Source organism: Mugil cephalus, chromosome 14 (assembly GCF_022458985.1).
Source record: "Mugil cephalus isolate CIBA_MC_2020 chromosome 14, CIBA_Mcephalus_1.1, whole genome shotgun sequence".
NCBI lineage: Eukaryota > Metazoa > Chordata > Actinopteri > Mugiliformes > Mugilidae > Mugil > Mugil cephalus.
This window is the reverse complement of record NC_061783.1, coordinates 19,381,198-19,406,883: the sequence shown is the minus strand read 5'-3', so window position 1 is coordinate 19,406,883 and position 25,686 is coordinate 19,381,198. Positions and strand designations below refer to the sequence as shown.

Below are 25,686 nucleotides of genomic sequence, written 5' to 3'. Positions count from 1 at the left end.
CGTCTGGAGGTGCCTCAGACAGAGAAGGAGAACACACACCTAAGTCGTTCCATCTTACACATCCCGGGCCCTTTTGTGTCTTAGAAAATGCGTCACTGCGAATAAGTATTCATATCGCATGACTTTGGAATAGACTTGTGTCCAGACATTATAGTTGAATGTCTGTCTGGAGCGGTTGGCATGGCAACTGGAATAGTCGGCATTATGTCACATACGTTTCTATAGCGTCAAATAACTAAATAAAACAGAACGTATCCAAAAAATTGAATATGAATGTGAAAAACGTCATCTAGACTCCACCCACTAACATAAAGGGGGTGGAGCTTATGACCTGTACTGCAGCCAGTCACCAGGGGGAGCTCTATTTGCTTTGGCTTCACTTTTGATGAGCTTTTCTGCCACCCATCTTTATACTGTGTCCAAATTATTAACATATTCTAGGGGTCGCAATAAAAAAGGAAAGGGAAACATCTCTCCAAAGGTAACAAAATGTGCCAATGCGCAACTCTAAACCTCATTAGTATACATTTTTATGTGTTTCTTAACAAGGTACATTAACTCTTATTAATCCCAACTATGTGTTGAAATTGTCTCAAATATAGACAAAGTGTTTAAATACATCTTTATACCTGTAGTGTGTGTCTGTGCTCTGAATGCAGCAATGCATTTACTGTATATGTATCAGGAACAAACACTGTATTCAGACTAGTGCCTCCTTTACACAGTTTGTCCCAGATCAGAGCAGATATCCAGAGATAGATCACATTATGACGTTTTCTCTGCTGGACGGAGATTTTTTATAAAACCTCTCCTTGTTTAGCTTGATTTTGACTTTAAAAGCAAACAACAGAACTCAGAGGCTCCACGAATGTATTTTTAATGACAGTATGAGCAGGATAATACACAGCTCGCTTGGAAGCTGCGTATTTTGCTGAAATATTTTATGTATGAGAGAAGCAGGGAGAGGCTGTAGTAAATAGATTATTTTTAGCTGCTGACTCTGTGTGAGTATGTGTGTATGTGCGTATGTGTGCAGATGAGCTGCAGCAACTGCACATGGAGTTTGATATCAGTCGATATAATAGACGGTATATTGTACGGAGTACGGCCTCCTGGTCCTCGTGTCCCACCCCTCCGAGCCCAGAGTAAACTCCCAGAGTGGGGTTGAAGTGGACATATCGCGTCATCCACCTCTGACTGAGAGGGACACGAGACTTTGACTGTGTCTGTGCTATAGGACCAAACAGCTGCATGGAAACAGTATCATCGCTGGAGCTGGTGTGAAGTCTGGAGGCTTAATATGCCACATAGTGGCAATTATCAAGGAAATTGAATTTTCTCTGACTTATTGAACACTTGCATTAGTTGTATTAGGGGATTATTTGTGTGGTAGGGTATTTTTAGGATCAACTCCTAGAATAAAAAAAGGAGCAGAGGCTAATGCAGATTGAGTTAAATATAACAGTCATTCAATATTCATATAAATTCTTTAGATGTTGTGTAGGTTTTTGCACAATAACCACACATCTTAGTGCTTTGTTTGAACGTATTTAATGCATGTAGGAGTTATAGACGTTCATGTTCACGTGTGGTTTAATTGAAATCTTTTCTCCATCCGTGTGGATTGTGCTTCAAAGTAGAAACTGTAATTATTTTGGAGCATTTCATGTCATTATAGGGTGTTTTATCCTCATAAAGCTAATGTTTCAGTTGGAGCCTTACGTCCTGTTCTCACCATGTCCTCAGTGTGAAGGGTCTGTGGAGTGTCCCAGTTTTAAATCAAATCAAATCCAATCAAATCAAACTTTATTTATAGAGCACCTTTCATGCATAGACATGCAACACAAAGTGCTTTACACACAAAAATCAAAAACTATTACAAGTTGTAAGGACCGAATCATTAGATTAAATCGTTTTGCTTGTTGAATGGTCACAAGGTTTACCACCGTTTGTCTAATTTAGTGCTGTAGGTTTGGAAAAAAAAATGTCCTTTGAAGTCCATTCATGTGTTAGGGTTAAAATTTAGCAGCTCGAATACAAAACGCAACTATGGAAGCATCTTCTAAACCTCACTTTGTTTGTAATTTTGATTAAATTTACAGAAGATGGCTCTTCTAAAGAGATTTTGATTTTATGTCAGGTATGTTTATGTTAGGTATGTTTGTGGCAGTTGCACCGTACTGTTGCACAAAAACTGAATATTTGAACCTGTGCATTATTTGAATAGTTTAATATTTAACGCAGAATCATATTAATAATGAATATTTATAAATAGCACTAGGTTAAGGTAGTAGGTGGGGGGTCCCTGCTTAATCAGTTTGTGGGTCCGTGGCCTGAAAAACGTCCCCCGATGTAGTGAATCTGGAGGCCAGGTCAAAACCTTGTGCTGTTATTTGTGTTATTTATTTTGAGTTGTTTCTAAACCGTTTTCATTGTTATTCACTTCTCTTGTGAGCGGTCATAATGTTCTGCTCTCAGAGCAACTGTCCACCCTGGCTCAGTGGCTACATCGTTAGCCGGTAGTGCTCTTGTACCGTCCCTCTATTGGAGGTTAAACTGTCTGCTGGGTTCATTGAGTTTTCTTGCTCAGAGCTGCAGATGCAGTGGACATTTCTAGACACTCTCAGGTCCGTTTTCTCAATTTATTGACATTAATGTCCTCTGTGATTCAAAACAAAGTGAAATCTTGGTCTAAAATAAAAAAGGTGAGACAGTGTGACTTATTGTGTAACTGTCCACTTCCATGTCCTCTACAGGCAGTTACTTGGAGTTTGTTTGTCCCTGCTGGAGTTTCTGCTGCCGCTGAAACTGGATCTGTGATTTACCATCGGCCTGACAAGAATCCATTGATTGCGTATCGACTGGGGAAAGTGCTCATTACTGCCTCCCTGAATAATTTCATTGCCTGAAGCAGCCGTGGCTGAAATGTGCCGGCGTCGCGAACACGCTCGCTTTGGTTGCGCGGGGAAGGGGGGGGGGTTTCCCGTGCCACGCTCTTGTGTTTTTCTCACACTCGTCCGACTCGTTTGGACACAAGGACGAGATGAAGGATTAGTGTGTAACAGTGGAAGGTCAGAGGCAGGCTGTTGAATTCAGCAGCCCTCCGCTAGAAGAGAAAATAAGCTTTTGGTAACCAGGTGGCTCTCGTAACCGTTGGGAAAACATCCACAGTAGCATCTCAGTCTTTTTCCACTTTTATCGTGTCTGTCGACACCGGAGCGCCGCGACTTCCCGCTCGACGCTGCACGTTTTAAAAGCCGTTTCGGTTTAATGCCCGTTTCGTGTTTTTAATTACTTCCCTCGTTAAAAAGGAGCCTTTGTTTTGTGTCGGGGTATTTCTTAATTCTGCTGATATGATTTAGAGTCTGCTCGGTTTGCGGGCAATGTGAAATATTCAAGCTATTCATCTTTCGTAATAAAAAGCAGCTGTCAAAGCTGCGCTCGCTGAACGTTTGACGTGTGTAGCACAGAGAACCTTAAACCCCCTCCTCTGTTGAACTGTAATGGTGCTTTTAAGTAGCTCGGCCACTGAACACTTAATTAGGAAGAAGGCTGCCCCTCAGAAATGATGCTGCATTGACTCTGAGACTGGACCCAGTGGTGACATGTGGCCCTGATGAATGTGACCACCTGGCTGTGTAATTAATAAGAGGCAGTTACTGTTCTTTAAAGTGCAAAAGACCAAATGACGATCCTCGTCTGCACTGAAAGGACGTGTCCCCATTTGTTCCTCCGTGAGGACTAATCCACAGACGTATCAGTCTGGACGCTGAGTTTTAATCCTGTTATCAGCGTCTGCCTTGTGGATCTGTTATTTCCAGGAAGCTTATGAGCGTTACCACCATATTGGTGCGGCTGAGGCGGCTTTACCTCGTCGTTTTTTACGTTTGTTATCATCCTGTGACGTGTCACCGATCAGCCACAACATTATGACCACCTTCCTAGTATTGTGTAGGTCTCTCTTGAACAGTTGTGACCCATCAGAGAATGGATATGGACCTTCTGAGGGTATCCTGTGAGGGGAATTTGGGTCCTCTGGGTTGAGGACTCTGTGGATCATCCCAAACTTGATTAGTTTGGGATGTAGCGAATTCGGAGGCCAGCATTTTTGTGTGTGTGTCAGGCTGCATCCTGCTGGGTGTGTCTGCTACTATCAAGTAGTGTCATTGCTATGAGGTGGGTTTGCCTGGTCTGGTCTAGGTGGGTGCTAAATGTAACATCCACATGAATGTCAGCTCCATAAGTTTCCCAGCAGAACATTGAACTGTCACAAGATGGTTTAAATGTTATTTGCTTCTCCTGTCGGTGGTCATAATGTTGTGGCTGACCAGTGTATGGGAAGTGCTGTCAATATATGTCTGTAATTCTCATTCATCCAGGTCACAGTGTATCTAAAAATGAAACGAAAACAACAAAGAATTGTTCTGCTCTTCTAGTAGTTTTTTAGACACGTATTTAATGTGGACGCTTTTTCATTTTTTAGACTTTTAGAAGTTCTGTTAGGTCGAGTGGAAACTTTCTGTTCTTTCTCTGAAACATCATCCTCATCCCTATTTATCCATCCGTGCAAACACATCAGTGCCGCCGCAGAGACGATGCGGTCCGTCAGTTTGCACACACGCATTAAAGCTTCTGCTCAAATTAAAAGTGTCAATCTGCTCAGATTTAGAACACGGCTCTTAAAAAATAAAAATAAATCCGGGAACATCCTCCGTCGCTCTCTTCGTACTTCAGTGTCGCTGACTTCAGACTCGACACAGCAGCGTCAGCCCGTCGCTGGAGGCCCGAGGAGACTGCTGAGTCAAAGTCAGCATAACCTTGCTGTCATCTTCCAAAATAATAATAATACTGCCAAGGCTGTAGCAACGTGAACCTTTAAAAAGGGGGGGACGTAAAAGTAGATGGAATGGATTCTCCTCTCTGCATTTCATGCATCGTAAAATGATGCCATTAGCTCTTACTGTGATTGGTGTAACTGTAAATTCCTGCAAGCGTAGAAGGATTTTTTTTTTTAAGTTCAGTTCAGATTTATTGATACCCTGAAGGAAGTTAATTTTGCAGCAGACATCAGAGACACGGTGGACAAGGACAACATCAGGCGACATCAGCGGAACGAAGTAAAAATACTATTAATAAAAACATGACTAGTTAAAGTGCAAAGCAGAAGCGCAAACAATGCACAAAGTGCATCGTGACAAGAAATGAGAAGTAAAAACACTGTATGAAATAAGTGCAGAGCATGAAAGAGGTAGGCAAGAAGCTTTTGCGTGATTAAATGTTGTTCGGATTGCAGAGTTTAGCTTTCCAAACCCCTCTGAGGCCCATGGCTCCCTCTGCAGCACTACTGCTGGAAACTAGTCCAGTGTTTGAATAATTCAGAGCTAAGGGATCTTGCTGAGTCACGAATGTAGTATTGACGGTGCAGAAATAAAACACGCTATAATTTTATAATTTAATGCGAAAAGCCCTCATCATTTTGCACGAAACATCTGCTTGGTCGTTCTTTTGCCTGATTTCTTTAAGGGAAGAAGCGTTTAGCAGCATCTCGTCCCCCACCGCTCTCACACTAAACCTTTCGGTCCTGGTGAAGCCGCACTGGCAGCTTGACACCAGCTGTACGCTCCCTGTTGTAATGTGACTGGCTGAGGCACCTCCCTGTGAAACACCACAAGGATGAGACGGGACGACATCAGGGAGGGGTCGGAGGTGGAGAGTGGGGAGGTGTGTGTGTGTGTGTGTGTGTGTGCGCATTTCTTTCACAATTTCTCTGCTGACGGGGATTGAGAGCGAGCGAGAGTGACGGAGGGGGGGAGAGAGAGAAGAGAGAGAGAGAGAAAAAGAGCGAGCTGCCAACTCCTGTGGCAAAAGCAGAGAGAAAGAGGCAGGGAGAGGGCAGAGAGAGGGGGATAGAAACAGGCTGCCGTTAGCGCAGAGACGTTTACATCCTCCAGCGTGGTGGAGCTGAGCTGACCTTGCAGAGCTCGACTGTGCGGCGCCTCGGGGCGGGGAGACGGGCGAGCATGGATTCTTCAAGGTCCATCCAGCACGAGATCAGCTCCCTCAAAGGTACTCCTCTCCACGTCTTTCGCTTCCTGACTCTTCTCGTCACCGTTGTGCTCTTGCAGCACCGCCTCGTTTTCCCACAATCCTCTGCCGTGGACTTCCTCGTCCGTGCATAGATGCAGCAGGCCGGGCGAAAAAAACAAAAACAAAAAAAAGTAGTTCACATTTTAATGTTTCATGGGGTTAAACGGGGGATTTATAATCCTCCCTTCGCTTGCCTGCATGTTTCTGTGGATAAAAGGATCAAAAGCTTTAGTTGGCCTTTTGTGTCCAGGGGTGACAACAAAAGGGGGGCGATGGGGGACTGGACCAGGGGTCAGGGGTGGTGATTGTGCTGAGACGATGTGTTTTATGAGCCCGTGTGTGTGTGCGCGATGCTGTGGGAGGCTGCTGCATGCGGCACGCTGAATGCGTCTGCGCCGGGAGATGCAGAGGGGCTGCTGCTGCTGCTGCTGCTGCATCGCCGTGGTAACAGCAGTGATACGTCCGACTAGGGCTGCCCTGCCCCTGAGCCAGGGATGGGACGGTTGTAGAGGGGTGGTTACAGAGGAACGCTGTCTGCAGATCGTTTGTCTGTGTTATTGTGAAATGTTTATTTATGATTAGGCTTTAAATGTGCAAAATGTTCACCCACCGTCCTCTCTTACTCTTATTTTACTGTTCTCTAATGTAGTTCTGGGCCTCAAGCCTTAATATGTGTTTTATTATGGTTTAAAACGTGTCTGAAGTAGCTGAAAACTAAAACTAGTTCACATTTAAAAGGCCATTTAATTCAAAATCTTGCCAATTTTGCGATAACGTCTTGGCGCGTTTCTTGTAAAATAACACGCTACTTGAATGCTACTCATGTAATGTCAATGTCTACAATAATTAAAAATGTTTTCTTTCATATTTCCCATAGCTTCTACTTTAAATTTAGAATCATAACGCCACTACTCATTAAATCTATTGTCATACAACCACTTCTTTTCCTCTGAGGTTACGCAAGGTTAGCACTGGTACCAGTTTGTTTGAGACGCCGTTGCCGCGGCGACAGACTCTTTATGCGACGATGCCACTTTTCTTAATTGCCCGACTTTCAAAATAAAACTCGGGCTCAGCTAGTAAGGAAAACATCTTTTTAAAACTGGCTTTCACCCAGTTCTTTTTCCGCCTTCGTTAGAATTTTAATTTATTCAAATGCGGCTCCACTCTTTTCCCACTCCCTCCCTCTACAGGTGGAGATTTTTTATTTTTATTTTTTTACTTTCTCCATTCGATTAAATAAAGATCAAAAGCAGGCCTGACTCACTTTGTGATTTATGCGAACATGAAAGCCTCTAATTCCAAGAGCCAGAACCAAACCAGACCAGAGAATCAGTCTTTTAAAAAGCTGTTGTTTTCTGTGTTTGTGTGTGTGTGTGAGGCTGAGGTTTGTCTGGACGGCTCGGCCCTCCTGGCAGAATGTGGCAACACTTTTTGGACGAGCTTTCCAGGCGGCTGAGGCATTTAAATGATCCTGGAGAGGGATCTGAAAGCCTCGCTCGGACGGGCTGAGAATGTTTTCTCCCGGGGCTCCGGAGACAAAGCTCCCTCGCTCCACTGAGCGCTCCCAATGGAGTTACTTAATATGTTGGGCAGTGCCGCTCACTCGGTCAGACTCACTTCATTTGTAAGCATGTCGTCACCTCGAGACCATTACTCCCATTGTCCCGCGGCTATTCTCAGGCGCTTTAGCGAAGGAGCCCCGTTTGATCGTCTCCTCTACGTGTTGAGACAAGTAAAACCACCACTCGGAGGTGGTTTTAGTGACCTGTTGCTGACACAAGTATCCAAGGAAAACAGCTTCTTTTATTTTTATTTTTTTATTTTCAAGCCTATTTTCAGTCTTGACCCAAATATTTTGAGCTCATTTTGGGCTTATGCAGGTCTCAAAAAGATGAGGAGGAGGAGGAGGAGGAAAAAATAATCCTCAGCAGCCACGTTTAGCTGCAGCACTGAATGAGGCTGCACTTTCATGAATACTATTCAAGTCTGTTTAATGTTCCATTCTGCCATCTTGGCCAGAACTTGCAGCAGAGGCGTCCACCTTTTCATTTTTAATGGTTTTTAACTGGAATTAACAAAGAATCTGCAACAACATAGCAAGAACAATGCAAACACGCTGAGTTTCTTTTGACAGGCTGAACCCATTGTTTCTGCAGCTACGTGTATTTTTGAACAGTCTGACCCTTATCAGCGTGTTTTCACAACCAGCGCCCTGTTATGAGCAATGCCTTCTGAAAGGTTATGTGCCGGTGAGATGAGGAGGAGGAGGAGGAGGAGGAGGAGGAGGAGGAGGGCGGCCGGGCTTTTAAGCGCCGCAGGTTCAAACCCGAGGATATCCAGTTAAAAAGGTGGAGTTCAGGGGTGGGGGTCAGCACGCTTGACCTGTGGGCGGTGTAGAGTAACAGGAGTGCGTGGCAGAAAGGTAAAGCGGCTTCTTGACATTTGGCAGGTTCGCTCTTGAGTTCTGGCCTCGTAGTGTCCCTCTGTGAGGCCACGGGGAGCGGATTACAAGAGAAATCTGTTATTTTTACATTAACTCTTTGAAACCTAAACATTTACCTGCAGATAAAAAAAAAAAAAAAAGCTTGCTGTATTTGAATAGAGGGTATGCATTGACGTCGCTGCAGCCTGGGGCCACGCCCCCCTGAGTGGCAAAATGATCGACAATGATCCCTTCAAACTAGTATGGAATTGGAAAAGTGGATTAGCCTCAGTTTTAGTTAGTTTAAGGTAATTTTAGTTGATTTCAGTTATGATAAATGTGGCTAAATAAAAGAAGCTAATGCTAATAGCCATTTAATACTGTAGCGTTAACAGGATGACGAGGTGGGATCACAAATATTTTGTTTATTGTTTTATTGTTAGAACTGAAATAATTGCTGTCGACCATAACTACGACAAAACAACAACATCCACAACATCTGACAGCCCTCCAGAACGTAACTTAAGAAGTAACTTAAGGTTTGACTTCATCAAAAAAATACAGCGTAAATAAATATTACCTGACACTAAATGTGAACCACAACACCAGGTTTCTGTGCCTGGATTCCAGTTGTTACAGTCAACCACACAACAGCTCTTCACCTTTTTTAAAATTAATTTAACAATTTAGATGCTATTAAAGCTTAATGATTCAAACTAATGCTGCTAATCTCCATGTTCAACTGCCACTCACTGGCCGTAACCATGGAGACTTTGCTTGCTGTGATGTCATACGCATATCCTCTATTACCTCACCAATGGACAAAATTCAAAGTGTAATTATGATGCTGTTGGCTACAGGTTGGGGAGCAACACAAGACAAAGTGAAACAACAAAAGAAAAGAGAGATGTTTGGAGGAATTTGTTGGTAATAATGAAGTTAGTTATACCCTTGAAACATCTTCCAGACAAAAGTACAATTTCCCAGTGGTCAACCACTGTGAGTTATGGTAATTCAAAAACTGCATATTCAAATGTATCACCAGTGATCTGTTTCGGTTTTAAAGGGTTAAAGAAGTCTAGAAGTTGGTTTTATTTAATTGCTGCCATTGGAAAATCTTGAGTAAAAGTCTCTGGATATTGTCTCAAGTCCTTAAAACCATACACAAACCCATTTGTGTTCATGAGAAAAATAAACACAACAGGATGATAAATAGATGGTGTATCTCTGGTCTGCTGAGGTGAGCACCTTGGACCACTGAAACTGGGTCTGAAAACTAGTCGGCACAACGACTGGTCCACATCTGGATATAATAAGAAAAGTGCTTATTGTCGTCCATCTCCCACAATGCTTAGCGCCAGTAGTATATGCTGCAGTCAGTGGGCCCTGTGAGGAATATAAAGGACCTGATCAGGATGAAGAGCATGGACTAATTTCTTGTGGAGTATGTAAAGAGCTTAAAGGAAGTCGTCAGTGTCACACTGGAGAAACCTTCTCTGAGCATAAACAGAGGATGTGGACTGAGATATAATCCACCCTGAGACTGGACTCTTACCAATAATGGGTTATTCATAGGGAAAGAGGACAGGGACCAACAGCCCCCCCACCCCAGTGACCGTTAATGGACACCAGTCATACCAGTTTGTGGCTGATAAAGAAACAAGTCGAGCTAGTTTTCTGACGGGCTTCACCCACAAATGTTCCTATTTAAACCTCAACTTCCCACTAGTTCCTTAGAGCTGATGAAGCTACTTGGGTGATTCTACAAGTCCACATTTGACCTGGATGACTGAGATCCTCTCCTCCACAAACCATCATCTTGGCGACTTCTTCCACCCGTCATGGTACCAGTGCTCATCTCCCACGTTGCATTGGCCCAGAATCATAACCAGGCCTTTCAGTTTCTTCTTCGAATGTGTGTTCAGTAGTACTTCACTTCTCAGCCCCATGACGAGGTAAACAGTGGCATCATTACAAATTAGCGACTTGCTCGCTAGCTACCTAGCTAGGCTGGGTAGGTGGGTAGGTAGCTTAAAATTACCAATAATTAACATTTTAAACATGTGGTTTTAAGAACTTTTTAAGTTTTTACATATTTCATGTTTCACAGATAAACAGTGTCCGGATTGTTTGGCTTCTGAATACGTTTGCAATTTTTACATGGTAGGCAACCAACAACTTAGAGCATTCGTTGCTCATGCTAATACCTAATTCTGTTTGAAATGCTCTAAATATAAGTTTGGTTGTAAGGTTTGTTTTAATTAAAGATTAATCTAATTTATTTTTTGATTTTTTTCCAACTGGTTGTGTGGTTTGTGAAAAAAAGTTTGGACCTATGCAGAACCCAGACAAACAGTATTTAAGATGGTAAAACACGTAATTGTCAAGGTTTATGTCTGGTCCTCAGCTGTTGTTTGTCCATGGAGAGTTATTCATGTACACACAGAGAGCTGAATGAGCAGTAGCTGCTAGCCTGAGGACAAACCACTTAGTTTAAGGACGTACACTAAGTGTTATGTCAGATATGACAATCCACGAGAGTCTACAACATAGACAGTTTACAGTTCACAGGATATTACTCTTCCAAAAACAGAATGTGTTATTTTTGGCACGAAGATGTGCTACACCCTCTACTTACCTTGATTTATGATCTCCATCACCACACCCAGTTGGTCAAATAAACATCATGTTGGCTCTCCTTAACCAAATTTGTCTAGTCAATTAGCAACATCACAGCAGGGTTATTATGCCGTCCCTTGAAGAGCTGTGTGAAGTGCATGGTTTAGATGTGACTCTGTAATCTGGAGATGAATGACTATCCTGCTATGAGTCGCTTCCTTATTTTCCGATAGCATCCGGCTCATGTGCATCTGCAGTCGTGCTCCGTTTGATATGTGCAGATAAGAGCACAGGCCAACATCCGATTGGTGTTTCTCTTTTTTTTTTTTCTTTTCCTCTGCTGCTGCACTTTCTGCTCGCCAAGAATTCCGAGCAGAAAACGATCCATGTAGCCGATGCATGTGAAGAGGAGGAGGAGGGGCGCTGTTTGAAATATTTAATACTCCTGAGTCTACTAAGTATGAAATCTAGATGTGTATGGGCAGCCTTGTGTCGAGTTGTGATTCTTGGAAGTATCATGTGGCTTCATTCATTGGCCGTGTCTGATGGATGTTGCTGATGCAAACATCCTGCCTGTATTTCGTGCTCCAACATGAAGAGGGCTCACATGTCGCCTTCTCAACGTCAGCATTCAGTAGCTCTCAGATGCCTCAGCCGCAATCTGAGCTGCAGGAATTAGTGGACGACCACGTCTCACCTGTTTCTGTCCGGCCAGAGCTGTGATTCACTCCGGATGGGCTAACCTGTCATGTCGTACTAATGCCCCCAGCTCTTCGATTTCCCTCGGGTCTGCGATCTTAGTATCGCTGAGCTCATTGTTTGGATTTGGCAGCATTAAAGTTTACTATTTTAGGTCACAGTCATTGAGGAAGCTCTGAATCTACTGCACGTTCTTGGAGGATCAGAGGTTAATGTTAAGGATTTAGCACTTTAAGATTCAGATTTTTTTGCCTCGGGAGTTGACATGAACCAAAGTGGAGTTAAAGGGAAGATAAATATTGGACTTGGACTGAGTTGAGACAGGAGGAAGTGCTACAAGATGCTGTCTGCTAGTTTTGGCCTCTGGTCTACGTTCTTTCATAGCGTGAGCATATCCAGAAACACTTATAATCCAGTACAAAGTAAATGAAACGTGTGTGTGTGATACATCATTTTTGATTTTTCCTGAAATTTAAATTTTACAATTTAATGTCTTTGAGGTGATTGTTTTGGTTTGTAGCCTTTAAGTTAACTACTTTGGTTCACTCATGTCAGCATGGGTTTCTTCAGCTGAATGCACCAAAGAATCTCGAGCTAAATGGAATCTGGATGTAGACAACACTGCAAGGTGCTGTCCGCTACTTTTGTCCATTTTCTTTCAGGCCATGAGCAGATCTGGTGTATAAGTATGTAAATGATATGACTGATATTGATCGGATCATGATTTGTTTAGAACTTTTGATGTTCCTGTCTATATTGCTTCTTTTTTCCTTGAGTTTGCAGCCTGGAAGTTAATTGCTTTGGTTCACTCTCATCTGCATGTTTTTTTATCAGCCGAATGCAGAATCTACGGTACATCTACTCCAGGGTCAGAAGTTTATCATGGGGATTTAAGCACCAGAAAATCCATATATTTGCCTCAGGGTTTGACGCAGACCAAAACACAGCAAAAATAATGTAAATATTAGACTTAAACCGAGTTCAGACAGGACGAGTTAGTACCGTCAATCTATTTCAATGCTAACACGCATTGTTTTAAGTTTTGGTGAAACCAAGGGCAGGACCAAAAAGTCAAAAGAAAAACGCAGAATATCTCTAAATCTAATTAAATATCTCTAATTCTCGTAAGTGACTGACAGGTGTCATGCCATGCTCCTGTCATTCACTGATCATTTGGGCTAAATCAAGTCAAAAGTTCTGCTGGTGCCAGATTGTGAGCATGACACGAGGTGGATGACTTGATCTAATCCATTTTCCTCAATGTCTTTGGAGGAAAAGTTGGACGTTAAGAGACTGGGATCATATCGGCCAAATGATGTTCAAATAACAGAGACGAACAACAAAATCATAACTTTGGTGTTTCTTGTTTTGAAAGAAAGGACTGACTAACGGCAAGCGTAGCCAAGAATTCACTTTTCTGTTTTCCATAGCTTTGTTAGCCCACCCACCAAATTTTACCACCAGCTGCCACTGGGTTAGCATCTAGGATTTAATAAAATCTAGGATTTTTTTGGATTAGGAATTGGAAAGAAACAGAAACAGATTAAAGGAATGAAAATATAGTAGTAGTGCTGCAAAGTGCTCATTTACAGCAATGTGGCTGTAGAGACAGGACACGCTGCGACTGCCCTGAGATCTGTGACAGTTGTTTCGTTCTTCCACTTTATAACCACACTGCAGATGCTCCAGCTGTAGGCGCAAATGTTCAGGATTGCAAAGAATTCATAGATTATTATCAGATCTGCACACAGCTGAGCAGCAGAATCACTTGACTGGTGCCTCTGTTGTAAAAAAAAGAAAAAAAGAAAAGTGCCTTCACCTGTGGTCTGAATCTGGAGTTTCTCTGTGTGTTAGCACTGTGATAGACTGATGACCTGTCCCCGATGACAGCACCCACCCCAGCGACCACTTCAGAGGACAAGCAGTTACAGAAAATAAATGAATGAAAGTTATCTTAATCAGTCCAGGAAAGGTTAACATTAACAAGTTTGCATTATCATCTTTAACCTCCTAAGACCCTGCGTCCTCATATGGGGACAGGTTTTAGGTTAAGGTTCATTTAGACCCATTGTCCCCAGAAGTGGACACCTTTTTCTGCCATCTAGTGGTACCAAAGGGTCAATAGTTGGTGCACAAACATGATTTCATTTCAGCAAAAGCTTTATTTTATTTTTATTGTTGAAACTTGTCTATTTATGCTCATTAACGTATCTAGTTTAATATGACAACACAAATTTAACAAATTCTATCAGTAAAAGCTGCAGCGTCGCTAATCAACCTGTTGAAGTTGGGATTATACATCCTGCTCAATGTTGATGCCGAGTTTTTATACTTCTTAGTTCCCTGGAGAAATTAAAAGTACATAATAAATGAAAAATGTTTACTTTTGGTGTTTGCACCAACCTGTTCTTACCATTTACTGTGGTAGATAGAATAGACAGTCATTGCTGGACCCATTATACACAGCAAAGTCTTTCAGTTATGGGTTCTTAGAAAAGATAGTTTAACAATTTAAATGAACATTATGCAAAAGAAACAAAGGAACGACCAAGGACAATTTTAACTGAGGCAGACAGTCTCCTAACTGAGAGCCTCAGTGAAGCGTTTGTATTCTAGGTGCATCACTCAGTCTGTGTGTGCAGGACGTCTGCTCCGTTAGTAGTCAGTGTAATCCCGTTAGAGCTGTCAGTGAGTCTGTCAGTCATGCTGGTTGTTAGGTTCGGCCGCGATGCCAGCTGAGAGGCCTCTTCACCCGGCTGATGTGATTACGTAATCCCATTAACCTCAGGGTTCCTGTAATTCAAGGGGGCGACTAGCTCTGTAATTTGACACATCCTCCCTAATCATCAACTCCTTCCTCCAAACCTACTCATAATTACTCTCGTTGTTACGCCAGTGAAAGGGGCTTCAGGAGCTGGATTGGAACCAGGTGACTCCTCAGGAGATGAAAGTTGATGCTGCAGTTTTTCTTTTGAGCGTTTACTGTCAGTGGCCAGAAGATGGCGCTCTTAGTGAATCTTCTGCAGACCGGTGCAAACTGAACAGAAACAGTGGTCGCCCTGATGAGACTGCATTCACAGAGATGAGTGTTTTCACAGCCGTTACCGTAATACTGGGCCTTGTGGTCTTCACGATAATTAAACCTCATCTTATGCAGTTAAAACATTTTCTCCCTTGGCTCGTTTGTTGTTTGTGTGTCTTTAAAACACATTCTTCACATTTATGTCGGTTTAATCCGAGGAAGTACGTCGTGGAAATATGTTAATTAAATTTCCTTCTAACCGTGTTTGCTCTTGTGTTTCTTTTTCTCTTTCTAGGTAAGTTCCTGGTTATTAAAGTCGGTTTGACTTGTGGATTCAAGGTGACAATAGGAGGCTGACACAGAAAGGGTGAGCTCTTCCTGCACGTCAGGCACCGATCAGTCAAGAGAATCAGGTTCCCCGCTTCACACATGACCTGGCCTTCAAATGAATGTCGCCTTTTATTTTAACAGTCAGACTGTGTTGTCTGAGATATGAAGGGCTGCAGGATGTTTGTCGTGGCGTTGGGGATATTCTTTGTTCCGATGCCAAGTGAATTAACTGGATCTGATCCGAAGCTCGAGGCCATGTCTCGTTATTTGTGGTGAAATATTTAACTCCTTCATGAGAGGAAGGAATCACATGCTAAGGTTCAAACTGATGACTCACCATCAGTCTTCAAATGAGCACACACATGCAAACTTTATTTTTAAGCTATTCAGAGTGGGTTAAATTCTACCATCGGGTCTAAATCAGACCCTTTTTTTTTTTTTTTTTCATTTGAATCCCTCCCACTGACATTTAAGTTTGTCAGTAATTGTAAGTTATAAAGCGTTTCTGCTCGCTGAGCTCGTCTGGCATGAGACAAAGTTATAAAAGCTACAGGGGCTGTTTGTTCGCCAGCCCGCACTGCAGGCAAAACACCCAACGGCAGCCAGCATGGCGCCCTGCCGCTTGAAAACTGCTGCTCTTTTTTTATTTTTTGAGTTTTTTATTTTTACAGCTCTACTCGCAGCAGATTGTCGTTGCTATTGTGCATTTTTTTTTCTCTCCCTTGAGTTTGTAAAGTTCTGGGAGTGATCTGGAAGAGGAGCGAGGGGAGGAGGACTGTGGACAGGGATCGGTAGCCAGTCAGAGTGGATCTTCATCAAAGGGTTCATTTTAAAGAAGACCCTTTCACACTATGTCAGGGTTGAGGGTATAAAGAGGGCAAGCTGATATATAGGACTCCACTAATGGCACTGCACACATATCATACAGACAAAGTGGCTTCACAGTCTTTTCTGGACCACACATTTGTAAAGTCGTAACTAAGGAGGTCTGACTCAGACACTTGAGTGCCTTTACGTTTTGTTCTTGCTCATCTGGCAGTCAAAAACAACACCACTGTCTCACCAGAGTGGATGTATTACCCATTACCTTAAATCCCCTCGGGACATCCTCCCAACGACTACAGTTTTCAGACAAAGTTGTTCTTCTTTTTCGTAGTTAGTGGGCATCGCTTAAAGTCTGAGAAAGAGGATGTTTTAATGAGCCATGACTGAACCAGAGCTGCTTGATTGAGGCTCTGCAGCCGACACACAGACAGAAACTGAGACAGTGTGCTGCGTTTAAACACACACCTTGGTTTGAAATTGGACTGAGGTTTTTTCAGTGCAGGTATGCTTCGTTTTTTATGATATATAAAGATGGATGGATGGAGGTTTTGATGTTCAATGTGGTGGCTCTGGGCGTCGCCATCTTGGCTCTGTTCGATTACTGGCAAAAATGCTCAAAAATGGCCAAAAAGCAGTAGCGTTAGCAGCTAGCGACCTGGGAGGCCACTCTCAGTCAAAGAACCCACACCCTTAATTATGCATAACTTAGGTATATACTTGATATAGTTTCTCACTTTTAACTGCGTCGTATCTTCCTCTGTTGAATGGGGAAATTAGCTATCTAGACCAACACCGTTATTAGTAGCAGGCGGTAAACATGTTTTACTTATTGTGTTTTCATGTTTTATGTTGTAAAAAGCTGAATATTTCAATAAAAGAGAAAAATCTTTTCGGGACTGACCCACTTTTGGAGCCAGCCTCAAGTGGCCGTTATTAGCACTTCTGCGTTAGCTTCACTTTTCATCTAAAGGTTGCCGCCTGATGCTACTGGGCTATTTCAGACATAAGACATTGTTTATTTATCCCACATATGGGAAATTTCCTTCTCACTAGTGCCGAAATAGACAAACAATATCAAATTTGAAAGAATATACAAAAAAATAACCATCCACATGAACAAATTATATACTGTACATAGACTGTATATAAATATGGATCGTGTTGCCACGTCCTTGCATTCGCCAAAGTGATGATATTTTCCCGGAGGTATCTATGACCTGTCCACATTTCCTGCACACGCGGATTTTTCAAATTGACTGTGTTTTATTGTTTTAGTTTGGCCCAAGTCCCACCCACTAACATGGAGGGGGTGGAGCTTATGACCTATACTGCAGCCAGCCACCAGGGGGAGCTCTACTAGCTTTGGCTTAACATTATAAGAGTAACTTTAGTAGAATTCTCAGAAACTACTGTAGGAACATTTTCAGTAACAAATTGTTTCCCTCTGTGCATCATAGAGGTTTAAAAGCCTTTCGTTTGCAACAAACTGCAACTACTGTCAGCTTTTATTCTCAGATGATTTACCTATTATGGAATATTAACCACCATTACAGTACAATGCATTATTTTGACAACCTGAACGTACACAGATCAACAGCTGCTCACGTTTTCTAGCGAAAGTTTTCTTAAAATAAGCAAGTTGATGTGTTTGTTGAGGTGTGTGTGCATGGCAACATGAAAAATCTCTAGAATAATGTCCAAACCAGACGCCGTTCACTTCATCCTCTTTTTTTTTCTTTCTCTGAGGTGAAGAACCAGTGAGTCGCTCTCACTTCCAGGAAGAGCGTGTCTCGAGTGTTTTGAGTGTTGCCAGGAGCAATGCTATCGCCTCTGACCACTGCTCTGGCCTCGGCTACTGTATTTACTCATATTTCTATAGTGTGTCACGTTACCATGGCAGCAGGCATTCCTGGCCAGCCGCGCCCTACCGTGGGGTTTCTGATGACTCACTGCAGTGGTCAGCCCCAAACAGAAACTCTCATACTTCCCTCTCTTCTGTTGGCACGGCGTGGTTCCTCTTAATCACACGACGCTCTTATGATCTGATCTGGTAAACTCTGGCTTACTCTCACGTGTTTGCCACACTTTCCAAGTCGGCCATCTTGTGTTGCTGCAGTTTTGTTTTTTTTTTCCCCTCATAAACGCCCAGTAGTTTTGCCAGTGTCACGGTTCTCAGTTGCTTCCATTAGCTGCTTACAGGGGCAGCCATTTTAGGTCAATTCCCTCCAGACGGCTCATGTTGGAAAGCTTTTATGCTGAAGGACGTTTAGAGTCTGTTCAATACCAGATAAAACGTTTGCTGTAATAGGTTTGCTTTGCATTCTCTCGACTTCAAAACAACAAAAAGGTGAGAAAAGTTGGCAAGTATTCATCACTCTAAGGTTCCAGCAAACCCAAATCCACCCATTGTTTATAATCCTGCAGAGTTTTGATGAGTTTCACAACAAAACCAGATGCGTCAAGTTGCTTGAGATTCGTTTGCATGAAAGGGACGAACTAATTTAGCAGCTATACATTAGTTTCAGTTGTTAAATGTCATCTGGTCTGAGCATGTTAGCAATTCAGACACAGTCACTGATGCTGGTAATCTGTTGTGTTGCTTTGCGTTTGCAATCAGGCTCCAGTTTCCAGCATTTAATTGCATTTAAATTACATTTCACACAAATTAAGACAAACATTTTTATATATTTCTATGACTGAATTTGTGCTTATTGAAAGATGTTCTTGGAGAACTAAAATGCTTAATTTACATTAAAAAATCCTCCAGTCCTGGTTCATCTGTAGCCGTTATGAAGGTGAAGTGAGGTGAAAGCCTGACTGTCCTCAGATGCCTTCCCTCCTCCCTTCTGTTGCCTGCTCATTTACATACATGTCTGGTTTGTATCAGTCCCAGATGGGCTGAAGTCAAATAGTGATCATGCCAGCTGCTTGTCAGGACACTCAAGTGTATCTGAAGTCAGACGCCTCCTCATTAAACCTTATTATTTCATTACTGTCGTGATTGTGCAGTGGGAGGATTCAGTATATGCTGGAAGTGGAGTGAGACCTCATAGATCTGAACATAGGTTTGCATAAGGTTGGTTTTGTTGTCTGCAAAGATGGAAAAAATCGATTTGTGGCTTCACCCATAGTGGCCACAAAAAAAAGATAGAAAACTGACAGATAGAAAACTTTAAGAGCTATAAGAGCATGCACCTGTCACTCAAATTAGCCACGCCCACATTTATGCAAACTTTAAAGGGGGCAGTTGTATAAAAATTCACACAGGTATCATAGTGAAATTAGCCACAGTGACCAAAACTTTTAAGTGTACGAGGCTGTAAACATGTTTATTTCTGCTGGAAAGGACATTTTAGTACATATTACACCAGTTTTACAGTCCTCTTAATGGTTTTTAAAGCTCGTTATGGTCTTCGTCCTGATTATTTATCTGATTTGCTTTTAACACATGAGCCCTTTAGAACTCTCAGGTCTTCAGGCAGCAGCTTTTTAATTACTTTAATTACTTACTTTTAACCAATGGTGAGGCCTCCTTTTACCATTATGACCCCGTTTGTGGAACAGACAATGTGGACATTTTTAAAAGCAAACTAAAGCCTACCTTTTTAGTCTTTCTTTCAACTGAATTTTATTTACCTTTTAGTCTGGTTATTTATTGAATTTTAGTTATTTTATCAATTTATTTTTTAAGTCTGTCTTAATTTTTTATTTTAACTTTATTTTTTATTTTTAGTCTGGCTTTTCACAAAATTTTATCTTTTAGGTAATTACTAAATTATAATTTTAATATATACAGTTATTTTTGTTTTCTAGTGTTTCCTTAACCTCAAAGTGGCGAATGTGGGATGGCGTTTCGTCAGTGTTTTTAATTTCTCAGTTTTTTAAAATCTGTGTGTGCGTCCGAGCACGTGCCTGTGTGTTTACATACGCTTGTGCATCTTTTCTTTGAAAAGTGCTCTATAAATAAAGTCTGGTTGATTTTAAGACGGAGGTTTATCAGGATCGACTCATTTTTGGAGTCAGCCTCAAGTGGCCAGTTGAGGAACTGCAGGTTTACATCTGGTTCTTATTATTCAGTTAGAGTTCAGTCTTATTGATAAGGGTGCAACATCAGAACATCAATCTGTCTAGATAAAACAGCATGCTAAATTAGTGAAAGTTTTTATTATTATTATTAATTTCACTTTAAATTAAGTGGACAGCTGCAACTACAACCCCCAGAACAACAGCTGTAACGTCGGACAGGATATTTGAAGTGACAAATCCATGGGAACTGACTTCTAATTCAAGTACAACAGCCTGAGGTGTTTTTTATGCATAATGTGTGTATTAAGTGTGATGGCTGCAGAATAGTCAAGGAATTTATTACCAGATGTGTGCATGTACTGTTTAAGCAATACCCCTCCCAGCATTTTTCCCACTGCTACTCTTCCAAATGTCAGAACGCAGACATCAGAACTCGCGTTTAACGACCTGGAAGACAACCATGTAGCTTAAATGACTTGCTATAAAGTGCGTACTGGAATGCGGAGAGCAGTTCTATCTGGATGCAGAGCTTAAAGCAGCCACCGTCCCCTTGAGTTGTCCTTCATTGTGTCGTCTTGTAAACCAACATCTTTATTTATTACCAGGCAAAGGTTAAGGATGCAGCCTCACAGAGATCAAACGAGGTTAGTCGCTCAGAATAAACGGCTTTTTGTTTTTTTTATGACCTTTTACATAAACCTGTTTGGTTGATAATGAGGTTTGAAGGGAAGGAATAGCTGAGAGGTGAAGCTGTCAGGGGTTTGACGCAGGTACTGGCGGTTTCATCTCTGTCCACCTGAGGCTTTGTGGTGGAAACTGAACAAAAGTTGGTTGTAGCCGCTGCTTTGTTTGATTTAGAGCCATGGATACAGGTAATGGAGACCACATGGAGATAGCGTCTCCACGCAGGCCTCAAAGGTTTTTGACGAACCAAAATGCCACGAAATTCCTGTGCCGTGAGAGATCTGTTTTCTTCTACCAGCAGAGATTCAAGTCCTCTGTGCCATGCACCAAGAATTGATCCCAGCAGCAAACCCAGCTGCAGCTCAGCCCTGTTTATGATTTGTGATTCAGTCTTCCAGATATCTTTCGATATATCATTTCTGCTCTTGTGACAGGCTATCAAAATACCATGGAACTGGCAGCACATCATTTACCGGGTATGATCAGCAGCGGAGCCTCATCTGGAGCCAAAATAGTTTACAGTGATTCTTTGAACAATGCCACGAGAGGGTGGAAAGATCTCTATCCTCAGAATCCACAGTTTCAAATTCGATTACAGAATGAGACACAAAAAAATACTTTCAGATTCATCCTGCTGTATTTGTGCCAGTGTTTGTGTTTAAAGCCCCTTAAGGATTATTGGCTAATGATCCATACGTGCTAAAGGGAGTCGTATCTATTATCAGTCCCCAACGATCCAAGACCAGGAATCTGGTTTACATTTATTTTCATACAGAGTGACAAATAGGCAAAATATGATTTTTATTAAGGAGCAGATAAAGTGATTGCAGGGGTAATTAATAAGAAGAATTATTGCTCTGAACACAACAGTGGCGCCAGATGTTCTGCACCGTCACGGGTTCTCTTAATGTGATCTGCAGAGGGCACTCGAGTATGCGCCTTGTTCTGATATTAATTACGAGCTGCAAGAAAAGGGCACAATTTCTCAAAAATTACCATCCCCTGCAAACATTTTCCAAACCTCCTGCTTGTATTTTTAGCTATGAATATGGTTTCCTTGGACTCCATATTGCTTTTCCAGCGTCAGTCTCAGTGGAGGTTGAGTAACAGACCTTTAAACAGAGGCACAATTGTCTCTTCTGAGGGGGAAATAAATGACTTTTCCATTTAGCTTTTGTAGAAGTTGGCTGGTTGGGGATATGGGTTATGAGCGTTGAGATTATGGACTCTGTCAGTACTCTCTCAGTGTTTGACCTTTGGGTTTGATATTTCCAAAAGTCACGCTTGAACGTTTGGAAAGAAAGCGTATTATATTAGACACCACCAGTACTACACACAAAGACTGCTGTTTATGTTTAACCTCACCCTGTTGATGGGTGTTGCTTTGTGTGCATGGTGGTTTTTCCTTCAAGTGCTTATCTCATGAGCTTTTATCTCTCATCTTCCCCCGTCTTCTCCACCCCATTTTCAAAAAAAAAAAAAAAAAAAAAAGGAGCGCAAGTCGTACGGTAGCTTTTGTGGCTTCAAAGTTATGAGCTGAAATCTTCACACCCAGCAGGAATGTAACACTGAGAGAAAAACAACACACACTCAATACAGTATTTGTACAGAAGCTGTGGAGTCTCTGTATGTCTTCCAGATGGTTGGGTCACTACCAACATCTGTGTCCCGGTGAGGAGACGGACGTATCAGAGGTCACACCGAGAGTCACGTTGTACATATTATTTAAGGTGTATTGTTTAAGTGTTATTTGAGCAGTGAAAATGTATCCAAAAACACAACCAAAAGAACAAACAAACAAAAAAACAGGTGCTGACCAAAAATGAAACAAAACTTTGAGACCTGAGGACTTAACAGGTGCAGCAGAACATATGACTAGAAAGGCAGGACCATATAGACCCCTTCACAGCTTGTAAACAGTGTGATGTATTTTAAGGGGCGGGGCTTAGCTGGAGGCAAAACATCTCAAACACTGTAGCTTATAAACACCGGTTAGGATATATCAACGGACTGTTTTAGCAAGAACAGAGGAAAACACATGTTTTAAAGAATATACTAATACACGCTTGTTTTAAAAAGTTGACTCTGACTGATGGGGCTATATTCATCAACTCCTAAAGTCTCAGTTACTGGATGGACGAAGTCTAGTCTGTTTTGTAATGTCTTCTACAAAGACATTACAAGAAGTTAGTGGAACCACTGTGGAGGGTAACGTAGTAAATGCAACTACTGCTTAGACACCCCTGAAACATACCACTAATGTTGCGTTAGCTAGCCTAGCGGTTAGCATTAACGTATAACCAGAATCCTCCAAATAATGATTAACTTAATGTAATTTCAGTCACAATTTAGTCTAATGTTATCCAGGCTGAAATTGATTATGTATTACATAATAATCTAACCTGTTATGAAGTGTGTGTTGCAAACACAGCATTGTTGATGATTGTCTAACTCCAATCTTTTCTTTTAATCTGGTTCAACTGAAGTCGTCAATGACTGGCAGTGGCTGGTATGAAATAAAACTTAAAGTTAGTGCTTTTGCTTTTTTTGTTACAGCAAGACAAGATTCTTGAGGTTGACAGTGACGGTGTTCACCTTAAGCTTCCCTCTGTTTTGCCTCCAGCTAATGCTGCGATGTCACAGTGAAGTACGCCATGAAGTGGTCTATATATACATGCCTGTGAGCGCACAAACGTGCCCAGGACACAGGTGAAACTAATGAGGGCGTGGCACACGAGGAGAGTAAAACAAGAAACAACAAGGAAGAACTTTACAAAATAAAACCAGGAAGGACAAGGAAACCCCCCAAAAAGAGTCACAGCAAATACTCAAAATTAGAAAATCATGACAACATTAAGACAGTCAGAAATTCAGAACCACCTATTTGCTGCTAACTTGAATTGGATACAGTCATTTGAAATAGTTTTATCATTGTTTGTGTATCCCTTAAAATCTTTTAGAAGAAGTTCAACAAATAGAAGCTAGTGTTGATTCTTGACAACATGATTGTTCAATGTTTCAGGAGCTGGTGAGTCTCTGTGAGGGATAAATGACAGTTCAGTGTTTGCGTTGCATCACCTCATGTATTGTTTAACAGTTTCTCATCCAGGCACCAAACACGACACTCTCACTTGCAAATACCATATCAGTTTTCTGATTAGATGACGTCAACCAACCATTATTACTAAAATTATCGGTCACTGTATTTAGTATGAGAGTATTCCCGTTCTGTTTAAAGCCGTCTAATCTGGTGTTAATCGTCTGCCCCCTTGCCATCCTTTTGCTTTCTGTTTACATCCTGTCGGACAACACCCCTTTGGATTCTCCCCTCCCCTCATCCCTCTCGCCTCTCATCCTCACTCGTTCTCTCTGGACTCAGTAGGTAGGAGGGGTTGTGAGCGTCTCTATTTCTTCTTGCTGACTCATGATGACATTGGGGAAGACAAACCTTTTAATCCCAGTGAGGCCAAAATGATGTAGAAGAAGGGTTTTTGAGAGTTTTTGTGAATTGTTGCATGTATGCAAATACTCCATACTGAAGTGCTACTAATTGTAAGCATCTGAAGAAGAAACTCCTTGAAGAACTAAAGGAAGCTAAGGAAATCAAAATGGTGGCTGGGATGATGATGCCCTTAAAGGATCTGACAGCAATCTATGAGCTCCTCTTCAGAGATGGCGTCATTGTGGCCAAGAAGGGAAAACGACCACAGTCCATGCACCCTGAAATCAAAGGGGTGAACAACCTTAAAGTGATCTGCGCTATGGGCTCCCTAAAATCTAAAGGCTACGTCAGGGAGACTATTGTTTGGAAGCACGCCTATTATTATCTTACCAACAAAGGACTCTTGTACCTGCGAGATTACCTGCATCTGCCACCCAAGATCATGCCAGGATCCCTTCAGTGCAGCCGCCAGCCTTCAACATCTGCTCGACTCTGGATGGGGAAAGGCCCCAAATCTGAAATCTCCCAACCGAGGACTGAAGACCAAGAAGGTCACAAGACAGTTGAAGACGAGAGGACACAATCGGACAGGCTTTCAAAAGTCTTCAGAGGTTCCTGCGAATTTAACACATCGGTTGATCCACCTAGGGTTCTCAAAAGAGACTTCCACCGAAAAGAGGGGTCTTTGTCAGGAGGGAAGCAGGTTTACAGGACCAGACTTTTAGATTCTTGTCAACCAGTTGAGGAAAGAGTTAACAGATTCACTTACTCAGTCAAGGAGACAATGCCACCAACTTCTGTAGTTCTGAATTCTTCTTCAGTTGGGCTAAAGATCCACAAAGAGACGCAACATCTTCAGATGGCTTCAGATAGCGTCCCAGCAGAAGTCCTGCAGGGATTAGTTGGGGAGACCGTTGCTCAACCACCAGCGTCTTTTGAAGAGTCTGCAAGTGCAGTTGTGACCACCGTGAAGGAGCAGAAGGCTGCAACTGAGTATCCGCCAAATGAACTGGTCATAGTTCAAATGAAGGGGGGAACTCTACATCCGTCCATGGAGGCATCTGAGGAGGTAGTTGGATCTGGTGCAGATATGGTAAGGAACCCCCAAACAAATCATTTGTTGGCAGAGAAGGGTGTAGAGGACACTGATGTGGTGACCAGAGATGCCCACAAGCAGTTACAGTCCAGTGCAGAAATGATAAACCAGCTGAATGTCTTCGAATCTGCAATCAAACCTAAAGCTCTTGAGTCTGATTGTGACTCAACCAACCCTCCATCATCAGATTTTACAGACCTGTCCAAGGACAAAGGAGTGAATTATGGTGATAAAGACAATACCCGGAGAGTCACTGGGAAGACTTTTCCTACAAAAGTCGTCTCTCAGTATTATGTTGCCCCAGAGAACTCGTCCACTGCGGCCACTGAGGCAGAATATCTCAACCCTGTACTCCCATCAAAGGGCCCAGATGTTGCCCCGAATGTCCTTCTACTCCAAGGAGACTGGACCAAAGAGGTTCAGCAGACATG

The 25,686-nt window shown here is 42.2% G+C and overlaps 1 protein-coding gene across 9 annotated transcripts in view; it reads left to right on the top strand.

Moving 5' to 3' along the window:
• pleca (plectin a) overlaps positions 1-25,686 on the top strand; it is a 108,627-nt gene that overhangs the window by 29,044 nt on the left and 53,897 nt on the right. For 2 of the 9 annotated variants that reach the window (XM_047604268.1, XM_047604266.1), the window contains exon 1: positions 5,868-6,066. The exons of the other annotated variants lie outside the window; for them this stretch is intronic. In XM_047604268.1, coding sequence (XP_047460224.1) covers positions 6,021-6,066 — 46 coding nt within the window. In that variant the 5' untranslated portion in view covers positions 5,868-6,020. Of the gene's footprint in view, positions 1-5,867; positions 6,067-25,686 lie in introns of those variants that run through there. 9 annotated transcript variants of the gene reach the window in all.